The 11,594-nt window shown below is 35.2% G+C and overlaps 1 protein-coding gene across 1 annotated transcript in view; it reads left to right on the top strand.

Moving 5' to 3' along the window:
• Nucleotides 1-11,594, top strand: part of LOC107701211 (regulatory-associated protein of mTOR) — a 312,842-nt gene that overhangs the window by 240,832 nt on the left and 60,416 nt on the right. The window contains exons 16-19 of the mRNA XM_016503169.1: nt 6,539-6,613; nt 6,884-6,949; nt 7,705-7,896; nt 9,911-10,051. Coding sequence (XP_016358655.1) covers nt 6,539-6,613; nt 6,884-6,949; nt 7,705-7,896; nt 9,911-10,051 — 474 coding nt within the window. The remainder of the gene's footprint in view (nt 1-6,538; nt 6,614-6,883; nt 6,950-7,704; nt 7,897-9,910; nt 10,052-11,594) is intronic.

Raw genomic sequence — 11,594 nt, 5'->3', positions numbered from 1 at the left:
CTCTCTCTCTCTATATATATATATATATATATATATTTATAACTGGCTCTCCCACGCACATAAAATACTTATTTATTGTTCCAAAGAACACATACACACACCAATGCTCAGACTTCTAAATGTTTGATGTCTTTTACAGTGTACTGTTCACAGTTTCTTGAGTAATAAGCTTTCAAAATATGTAATGTAATCTAAATGTAACTTAAGTGTTCAAATACTCTACATTCTCACTGTGTATGTTCCTTTAGCTCAGACAGTAGTACATGACACTATAAACGACAGTATTGTGACTTTGATTCCCAGGGAATGCATAGAACTCATAAAATGTAAACTGTTAGGTAAATGCTATCTGATCAGAATTATTGTTTCCTGCTGCTTGTATTGAGTCAAATTGAGTTTTTGTAATATTTCTGTGCATCTCTTTAAGAGGTCTGGACTCACAGATGGGCTCAGATCTTCACACTTATCTTAAACTCAGCAGCCAGTCACACTTTTACACACGTGTATGTGTGTAAAACCTTGTAAGTGCTGAGTAATCTTCCATTTGGCCAGAGTCAGAAAAAACAGACCTCCCTCATATTCCTCCCACTTCTTCCACTTCTCTCTATTCTTTCATCTCTCTCCCTCCTTCCTTCCTTCCTTCCTTCCTTCCTTCCTTCCTTCCTTCCTTCCTTCCTTCCTTCCTTCCTTCCTTCCTTCCTTCCTTCCTTCCTTCCTTCCTTCCTTCCTTCCTTCCTTCCTTCCTTCCTTCCTTCCTTCTGTCATAGGCATTTCTCAGGGTATTAAGGAACGCCCTGTTATAGCCAAGGTGCATGTTGAGAATTTTCACAGTCCGTGATTTGACGTGACCCTGTGATCTATTAATACCTTTATGGCAGGGTGGCATATTGTTTTGGCAGGAGATTGCAGGCATTTTGGAGTTTGTGCATGTTTTTGTGTGGGCATTGAGGTGGGTAGTCCTTCTGTTGTGCTCCTCACAAACAGCACGGCTCTGTCTCTGGGCAGGCCTATATCCGGACCCCCTCACCATGCTGAGAGTGTGTGCCACAGTATCTAGATGCTTTAAATACATATACACGTATACAGAGTTTTAAAATGCTGGCGTAGGAATATGAAAACTAAAATTGCTATTTAAAACTAAAAAAATGTCTACACTTAACTCATTTTATGCTTCTCACAATCTCAGATCTTTTGATCTAAAGGCTTATGCTTAAATGCTTAAAATTAGTTTTGAAAGCAAAAATAAATTGTGCCATGTCTTCCCCACCCATTGATGAAACATTAGTCTCACAAGTTCTGTGGATAGTCATACTGAAACATTCACAGAAACAAATACAGATGGGAGGTTAGTAAGAATTACCCAGGTTTACCTAGGTTTATCAAGACTTTTGACTGGTATTGGTGTGTTTGTTTGTTTGTTTGTTTGTTTGTTTGTTTGTTTGTTTGTTTGTTTGTTTGTTTGTTTGTTTGTTTGTTTGTTTGTTTGTTTGTTTGTTTGTTTGTTTGTTTGTTTGTTTGTTTGTTTGTTTGTTTGTTTGTTTGTTTGTTTGTTTGTTTGTTTGTTTGTTTTCATTGAAAACAGAAGCCCTGGAGCATGACACCATAACCTGTTAATCATATTCGTAATTTTGCATACCTAAAATTTTATGCAACCACCCCTTTTATCAATAACACAGACCTGAATATAGAAATCGCTGCCCAGTTTCAGTTAAATTTAAGTTTGTCTAAATTAAAAGAAACAAATTCATTCAACTCAAAACAATGAAACAGATCAAATTGACAAAAATGTGTGAACTCAAAAGTAAAAGAAAGTTCTAAATACTCACAAGTTAATTTTTCCGAACTAAGTTAAGTTTGCCTTACTCAAAAAAATATATATATTTTGAGCTTTAGGGTTACAGTGCATAAATAAATGTTAATGAATCACACACAAACCACTCTAACCACAGATGTACACACACAGGTGGGCAGTCATTAGCTTGTGTCAGCCTGCATGGAGTGTATGTGAGCCTGAGCACCTGTTCAGTATGATTATATTAGTTGTTCCCATTGTGTGTGTGAATGTATGTCTGCCTGTTTTTATGTTTGCGTGGGTGTGGGACATTTGGTGATTACTGTTGGTGTGGGGTGTTTTAAATACCTAATACTCTCTAAAGGACCTCAATGACCCAAGCTGTAACATCTTCTCCAATGGGTCAATGCAGTTATTATAGGCTGTTTGCCCCCTTTCCCCATTTTTCATTTCTTTGGCCCTTTTGTAGAGTTACACACTGACACACATATCCCTGTCATCCACTCCTCACTGACTCCACTGGCTATGGAAGAGAGTGGAACATCAGATTAATGTTCTCCCATCTGGTTTCTCTTAGGTCCTCTTAAGTCAGGTACACAGACTGAGGGCACTGGATTTGTTGGGGCGATTTCTGGACCTGGGCCCTTGGGCCGTCAGTTTGGTGAGATACACAACTAACATTTATTTTTAACTTTCTTTTACGTACAGTAGCCTTTAGATAATACATATGTTAGTTAGGTACACTGTGTGCAGAATATCGTTCAGCTGCCTTGCATCGTCATCTAGTCTTTTTTTCCCCTCTCTCTTACTCTGTCTTTTTGCTCTCCGCAGGCTCTTTCAGTGGGGATTTTTCCGTACGTGTTGAAACTGTTGCAGAGTTCAGCAAGAGAGCTCAGGCCCCTTTTGGTCTTCATATGGGCGAAGATCTTGGCTGTGGATAGTGTATGTAAACCACTTTATCCCTTTCATTTCAGCCCTTGTTTTTACCCAGAATTCCACATGATACTCAGAACATTTAAAATAATTTAGATACTAATGACCAGCTAAAAACCTCTTACTATTGAAGCCATCAAACATGATATTCCAAGATAAAAAAAAAAAATAATAATATAATGGCAAGCATAATATTGCTTGTTTCCTATTAGTCCCATTATTTTTCTGTTAATTTTCAGATAGGTTATTAAAAATTAAGCACTGAGAGTTACCAACTAGTGAGTTGTTGATATCATTAAAACAAAACTAAAAGATTATTTCACATTTTGATATATGCAAAAATCTGCATTTTTAATAACATTTTTAAATTAAATATCCGTAAAGTCACAATATTATTCTTGTTATCCTATGCATTTCAGTATGTCAAGTTTAAATTTGATCAAGATGTGAATTTGTAAACTTAAACATAGTACAAACAACTGAATGTTTAAATGTTTCCAAAGCAAATCAATTTTAATGTTTGTTCCTCCATGAGTTGATTGATAAATCAAGATGTTGTATGTACATTACTGACTTACAGTGGGATGTGAAAGTTTGGGAACCCCTTGCAGAAAATGTGAATAATTTAACAAAATAAGAGAGGTCATAAAAAATGCATGTTATTTTTTATTTAGTACTGTCCTGAGTAAGATATTTTACATAAAAGATTTTTACATTTAGTCCACAAGAAAAAAAATAGCTGAAATTATTAAATTAACCCCATTCAAGGGTTCAACTATGCAAAAGATGCTGGAAAACTGAAGAATCTGGAGGATTTTTCTGAAGAACAGTGCTCAGTTTAACTGTTCAGAACAAACAAGGGACTCATGAACAACCATCACAAAACAAAACAACAGTTGTGGATCATCCAGGTAACCACACACAGTATTAAGAACCAAGGGTTCCCAAACTTTTGAATGGGGTTATTTTAAAAATTTCAGCTATTTTTTTCTTGTGGACTAAATGTAAACATCTTTTATGAAAAATATCTTACTCAGGACAGTACTAAATAAAAAATAACATGCATTTTGTATAATCTCTCTTATTTTGTTAAAATTATTCACATTTTCACAGATTCTGCAAAGGGTTCTCAAACTTTCGCATGCCACTGTATCAATACAATACTCCAATACTCTAGAGATCAGACTCTCAGACTCAGCTTCTCAGATGAGGCCCAGTTAAACTCCTGTCAGCACAGCTTTAAGTAAATGTTCACCAAAAGAAAGACAAAGAGAGAATATAAACAGATGAAAGTGCTTTTTAAGGTCTCGTTTTTATTATTCATTCATTCATTCATTTATTTATTGTTTTGCTATACCTCATAAGAGCTTTTCTGAGAGACCATCAGAATTATCAGACTGTAAACAACAGAAATGAACTTAATAGTTCAGACCCTTAAAGTCGGTGTGAAATGCCATTAGAATTCCACTTCCATAATGCGTCATAATTGTGAAACACGAAATTCAATTAAAAAACATCTAGGGCAGGATGTATTTTATCAGGAACTGACTGAATAGTGAAAAGTAGGCATCACATACAAGAATGCAGCTGAACCAATTATAAGTTTGCTTAAATAATGCCTAAGTAGCTATTTGGCTGTTGGTTTACTTTTATCCAGTAGCTGTATGCCCTTGGATATCTATGGATGTAATCAGAAAGTCATTTCAGAGGAAGAAAAAGTTTATTATTGTTATTGTTGTGATTTTAATTTTTTTGTTGTTGTTGTTGTTATTAAAGATTACAAAGTAAAACAACTCCAACTTTTCTTTGGAATAAAATGCAGCAATTAATTGTTCACAAGACCAAGAACTTGCTTTTTTTTTTTTTTTTTACTGATTTGTAAATGCTATATTGATTTTTATTTCTAAATAATAATATAAAAAAAAAATCAACATGGAATTAAGATGGATCCTATTCTCTTTTTAATGTACATTCCTGGTCTAGTGAATGATTCATCTGTACTTGTTATTTCAAAAGATTTTTAATTGAAATGAAATTAATATGACTTTGTTTATCATAGAAGACATTATTTGAACATTCAGAGTGTATTTCGTACATTGGAGTCTGGAAGGGCAGTGGAAATGAAAGTGGTTTGCCATCTGTCTCTGGCAGTAGTGGTAAAGACACCTGCAGAGATAGATGATCATTCACGTACATCCCTCACAGAGACTGCAGCACTCAAATCAAAACACACTCTAATGCTGCTGATCTGGCTACTGAAAACACACTTTTCTTTAAAGAAAGATATGACATGTCTTATGATTGGCTTATCAAATCCAACAGCAACTCTAGGGAATGAATATTAAATCAAAGGTCAAACGAGACCCTGTGACTCAACCTAATCTGAAATGTCAAATTTTATGGTCAAACTGAAACTGTTCATTCTATTTTTATTTCCTCTTTGCGCGGAGAGACCCAGATGCACAGCTCTCCACAACTCTGATGCAGATATCATTGCTCTCAGATCTCATTGACACCTGCATCAATTCAAAAATTGTTTCAGTGACAAGATATGCGAGCACCAATTTCGAAAGTATTGACATCAAACCTGGCGTGTTTGCTTGCAAATACAGTTGGACTTAGAACAATAGAATGGAAGTGGGGATAGGGGGTCTTAGTCACGCCATCTTAAAGTGAAAAAATTAAAATTCTGTCATCATTTACTCACCCTCATATCATTCCAAACCTGTATGACTAATTCTGCTCATACAAAACACAAAAGAAGATATTTTGGAGAGCGTTTGGAACCCACTGACATTCATTGTATGGGCAAAAAATAAATACAGGGTTAGTTCACCCAAAAATTAAACTTTAGTTGTCATTTGCTCACCCTCATGTTGTTCCAAACAGTTGCTGGTAACCATTGACTTCCATGTTTTTTTTTCTGTTTTTTTTTTCTTTCATACAATGGAAGTCAGTGGCTACCAGCAACTTTTTCATTTCCAACATTCTTAAAATTTTTTCTTTTGTTTTTAACAAAAGAAAGAAACTCATACAGGTTTAGAACAACTTAAGGGTGAGTAAATGATGACAGAATTTTATTTTTGGAGTGAATTATCTATTTAATTGGCATGCTTTAATTGACAGACATTCCTCCAGTCTTCATTGTAACATGGTGTGTGTGTGTGTGTGTGTGTGTGTGTGTGTGTGTGTGTGTGTGTGTGTAACAATGTAAAAGTATTTACTGTCACTTTTAATCAATTTAATGTGTCCTTGTTCATCAAAATATTTCATTTCTTGAAGAAAAAAAATCTTACTAACCCCATACTGTTCAGATATACACAGAACTGTTTAGATCGTATAGAGTGGTCAGTATGTATAATTGGTGAGTTCTCAGTTGCACATGGCACTTAAAAAATCACCAGATGAAATGGAGAGCACAAGCAGGCTATAGCACAACTTGCCCTTTCTGTCTTGCCCACACTATCCTCCAACACACATTCTGTTTGAAATGGGACAAATAGCTTTTCTCCATCTCTCTCTTTCTGGTCATTCCAGGCACAGTTATTGTGTTTTTGGTATCAGCGATGTGTTTCACGTGCTGTAGTTCAGTTTACATTAGGGGAGTATGTAAGTGTTTTACAACTCTGACTCAAAGAAAACTCCGATGTAAGAGGTTTATATCAGACAGCAAGATTTGAAGAAACAATCAGTCAGCAGTTGTCAGCAGTCAGGATGGTGTTTTGTAACGTTTTTGTCACTTCTTCAATTCCTTCTTTTACACTCGCCTACTCTCCCTCCTGCTCTTTCTCTTTCTCTTTCTCTTTTCTGTAGTCATGCCAAGCTGATCTTGTAAAAGACAATGGACACAAGTACTTCCTGTCGGTGCTGGCTGACCCGTACATGCCCGTGAGTATCTTAGGATGGCACTGAATCATTTTCAACTTTTTCAAAAAGTTTTTCAAAAAGAAAAACTTTTTCAAAACAAAATTTGTTTTGTTTATTTAATATGCTGTGCCATATTTGTCGAGTTCAGACTATTCTTTGTTTTTTCATTGGAATTTTGTGTACTTTTGACCAATCAAATCATGGATGGACAGTGAAAATGGATAGACACTGTTAATTAAATGAAGTCATGGATATTGTTTTTTAGTTGTTGACTCCTGATTCTTTATCCAGGCTGAGCATCGAACCATGGCAGTCTTCATCCTTGCTGTCATTGTCAACAAATACAACACAGGACAGGTATAAGACAGATGAAACAGAAATAAAAGATTAAAAACACTAAAGGCAAGCTCACACTACAGGACTGTAAGACTACCTGAACTGCAGCGGTGCTCACACTCCACAAGGTTTCTGTCATCAGTTATCATCTTGTAATAGCTGCGTGCATACTACATAACACAACACTGACGAGGTGTACAAATGACAAGACATTTGGTCAAGAGGCAGTCCCGACCAGCAGTGAAAAAGAAAATGTTTTCTCACATAAATTCACAGAGAAATTCATGCAAGTTATTACAATATTTGTCTTTATACAATCTGCACTGTGATTGGCTGGATTAGTTCCACCTTGTAGTTACATCAAAAATACACAACAAGATCATGTGGCAGTAATTTGAAACAAGTTTGAAAAGATTGCAGCGCCGGTGACTGCTCGGGACAGGCTCAGATCACATCGCTGACCTGCTCATACCTAACGAGCATCAGCAAACCAAAATAAGCACCGATTTGGCCGCACTCTGGGGGTTTTGTCGCAGACCTTGAAAACCTGTCTGTAACAGCAAAATCCAGCCAAAAGTTGTGTAGTGTGAGCTTACCTTGTCTCTAATGACAGTTGTTAAACTAAGGTTTACAAACAAACTTGAAAAGTAAATATGAATATAATAGGATGCTTTGAATAGCCTATTATTATTTTGCAAGGTTATATTTAACAAATATATCTTCTCAGAACTTATTCTTCTTCAAAAAAAAAAGAAATTGTCCTTTCTTTTCATCAGGAGGCTTGTCTGCAGGGTAACCTGATTGCGATCTGTCTGGAGCAGCTCAATGACCCTCATCCTCTTCTGAGGCAGTGGGTGGCAATCTGTTTGGGCCGAATCTGGCAGAACTTTGATTCTGCACGCTGGTGTGGAGTTCGAGATAGTGCCCATGAGAAGCTCTACAGTCTCCTGTCTGATCCTATACCAGAGGTTCTGAAAGTTGGCTAGTCTAATTCTTCTAGATCTTGCATATTTGAGATTTTCAAGGGTAAAGGCCCGTTCACACCAAGCACGATAACTATAAAGATAACGATAAAGATATAGTTCTAAAAATCATTCTCAATATTAAAGAATAGCATAGTTCACACCACAATTATAACGATAACGATAAAGAGGAACGATATCATTGTGATCACTTTCAAAACTATTTTTTTCCAGCTGATGAACGATAAAACACTGACAGCCAATCCGAATCCATCCTGCTGTAACGAGCTCAAGAATTTAAAACGGCAGACGCATGTGCGCTTAGAATAAACAGACGATATCGTTCGCTGGTGTGGACGCTAATATCGTTATCTTTATAGTTATCTTTATAGTTATCGTTCTTGGTGTGAATGGGGCTTAACACTTTATAATAACTTTCATTAATAAATCCTTAACAAACAATATATAATGCTTAACAGATCATTAGTTAACATATATTCACATAGCTAGAAATATGTTAATGTCCTTATTCATATACTTATTCATGTTTACTAATGTACTCATTAAACATTACCTAATGATCAATGAATTAACAGATTATTATTTAATGCAAACATGAAATGCTTACAAATGGCATTAAACTTTCAATTCATACGATCATGTACTTTTAAAAAATCTGCAAATGATTTAAAAAGAAATTATACAATGATTACAAGCTTATTTGTTAATGTGCTTTTGATTGCTATCAAATGTGATCAAACTTGAGTTCACATATTACCTAATGCTCTTATTTTACATGTACAAAAAAAATAAAAAAATTGGTAATTAAGCACTTCACAAACTATTCATGTTATATCTTTCACTAACTCATAATCACAGTCTGTAAAGGTCATATAGTTGGTCTGTGTTTGTTGTGTAGACTTCTACTATTTACGTATCTGAACAAATCATTTATTAATTATTTGTTCACGTTTTTACAGTACCTAAAATCTAAAAAGGAAACTATTCATCATTTGTAAATGTTTATAAATGTTTACTAATCATTAGTAACTTTTTGAGCAGTCATCTCAATAGCAAAAAGTGTCCCGAATTATCTGAATTTACCTATTTACACATCTTTACAAATCTTTTATTAATCATTTATTCATGTTTTTGCAGTACACAATCTAAAGTTTAAACTATTCATAATTTGTTTGCTAATCATCTAGTACCTTTATGGGTATTGGATTTTAGCTGCTGTAACGTTTGTGTAAAGGGTGTTTAGTTAAGTTTAGCTAAATGCTTGCTAAAGACATAACACACATTGTAATTTAATGTAATGTAGACATGTTTTTATTGCCTCAACACTTATATTAGTATACTACTGTATATCATTAAACAGGATATTCCTTGAATCATACATCAACAGGAGAAAACAAACCTATTTTTCAAGAAAATACTTTATCAAAACAATGTAATATAAACTGATTGATCCGTGTTCCCTTATAGTAATCAAATTGACCTTACCCTTATCACACTGTATCAAAAGCTTTTAAATCATTGTATAATATCTGTTAAAATCATTTGTAGATTTTCAAGAAGAGCATGATCATATGAAGTGAAAGTTTAATGGCATTCGGAAGCATTTTAATTAACATGAAATAATGATCTGTTAATCATTAGGTAATGTTTAATAAGTTTATCAGTAAACATTAACAAGCACATTATCTCACATTTCTAGCTATTTGAATATATATTAACTTATGATCGGTTAAGCATTATATAGTGTTTGTTAATGATTTATTGATGAAAGTTATTATAAAGTGTTACCAACCTGCTATAATGCATTACAAACCTTAAATAGATTTCTCGTTTTCTCTGTTTTTCTGTTCTGTGTACACCCAAGTCTATTCCTGACCAGGATATGTACCTCAAAATTATTACCTTTATATGTGGTCAAAAACAGTGCTACTTTCTTGCCATAACTCTGACCAAGGCTGTTGTGTGGTACATTTATGCTTTGTGTTGGTCTCATTGGCAGGTGCGGTGTGCAGCTGTGTTTGCTTTGGGTACATTTGTGGGGAATTCTGCTGAGAGAACCGATCATTCTACCACCATTGATCATAATGTGGCCATGATGCTAGCACAACTCATTAATGATGGAAGTCCCATCGTGAGAAAGGCAAGTTTATTGGAATATCATTAAGGGGTTTTTTTTCTTCATCATCATCAACTTCATTATCTTAAATTTCTGGTATCTTAAAAATGTGGTTCACATTTTACGTAAAACTATTTTGGAAATTTAAGACTGTAAACTCCGTAAATTATACATACAGATGGTTCTCAACCAGAATAATACTGTTACCGCCACCTTTCCCGCGGCGGCAACATTAGGAATGTGTATTTGCTGCCTTTTACCCTTAAGTGGCGCTATAACCATAAACTTTGAAAAGTTAGAAAGTGAATAGTTTGGAGGCTCATTCTCCCAAGTAGTTAAAGAAACATAGCTCAACAAAATAATCATCACAGGACCAAATTTAGTACTGAAAATTAAATGTAGGCGTTTATTCCCTTACGAAAATTAACCAAGGTTTTATTATAGTGAACGGTAGTAACCATCTTTTTTTTTTCTTTTTTTTTTTGGCATATTGATTATCATTTGTATAACCACAATTTTACTACAAATATCTTGGTTAAACTATGGTTAGTGTAGCAACACCAAGGCTAATTTGTGGTTACCATGGTTTAACTATAGTAACAAATTTTTTATTTTTATTTTATTTGTTATTTTTTTTGTAGTAAAAATTTTCGTAAGGGTACTCGTATACAGTAACAGTGATGCTGGACAGACAGTGCACAATAACATTGTGGGACATAATACACATAACATTGTGGGACATATTACAACACCAGTACAACATTACTGATGTGATGTCAGCCTCTCAAGAGCAGAGGACAAGAGAGTATTACATCTTGGGGGAAGAAGCTCTTGTCTGGTTGACCTGAGCTGAATGATCCAGTATCTTCTTTTCTATTCAACATTTCTTGCAAAACAAGGAGTCCCTGACACTGCTGATGACCTTGTAGATGCTAGAGGTCTTGTATTGTTGGGACAGAGGTTCCAGTCATTTTTTCAGCTGTCTTTACTGTCTGCTGAAGGGATTTAAAATTGGTGGGTAGCTTTAGAGTTCCCATACCAGTAATTCAGCTGTTGGTGACCCTGTAGAAGGTGATGAAGATGGGGGAGATATTATGAAGGTGATTTTAAGTCTCCAGGTACAATCTTCTGTGAGTGCCAAATTGAGCTCTCTTTTGCTATGTATTGCACCTGAACAGAATTGCCATAATGTCCATTCTGGCGAGTTTTCACATAAACAGTCAGTATGTCTTAAAGGAAAAATTCACCAAAAAATGAAAATGTCTTACCCTCATGTTGTTCCTAAACTGTATGACTTACTTTCTTCTGTGGAACATAAAAGAAAAAGGGTTTTGCAGGCAATCGAAATCAGCTGTAGTTTCTCTTTTATATAGTCCATATTGTATACACTGTTATGGCGCTTTTCCACTGTGTGGTACGACTCGGCTCGGTACAGCTCAGTACGGTACGGTACGGCACGGCTCGGTTCGGCTCGGTTTGCGTTTCCACTGCAGTTTAGTATCGCTTTAGAGTGGGCGGGATTATTCACATGTCATTATAGTTGCGCCGCCTCTACTGCCGTGACTCC

This window comes from Sinocyclocheilus anshuiensis, unplaced genomic scaffold, assembly GCF_001515605.1.
Source record: "Sinocyclocheilus anshuiensis isolate Anshui unplaced genomic scaffold, SAMN03320099.WGS_v1.1 scaffold1522, whole genome shotgun sequence".
Classification (NCBI taxonomy): Eukaryota; Metazoa; Chordata; class Actinopteri; order Cypriniformes; family Cyprinidae; genus Sinocyclocheilus; species Sinocyclocheilus anshuiensis.
This window is presented reverse-complemented; position numbering and strand designations above follow the sequence as displayed.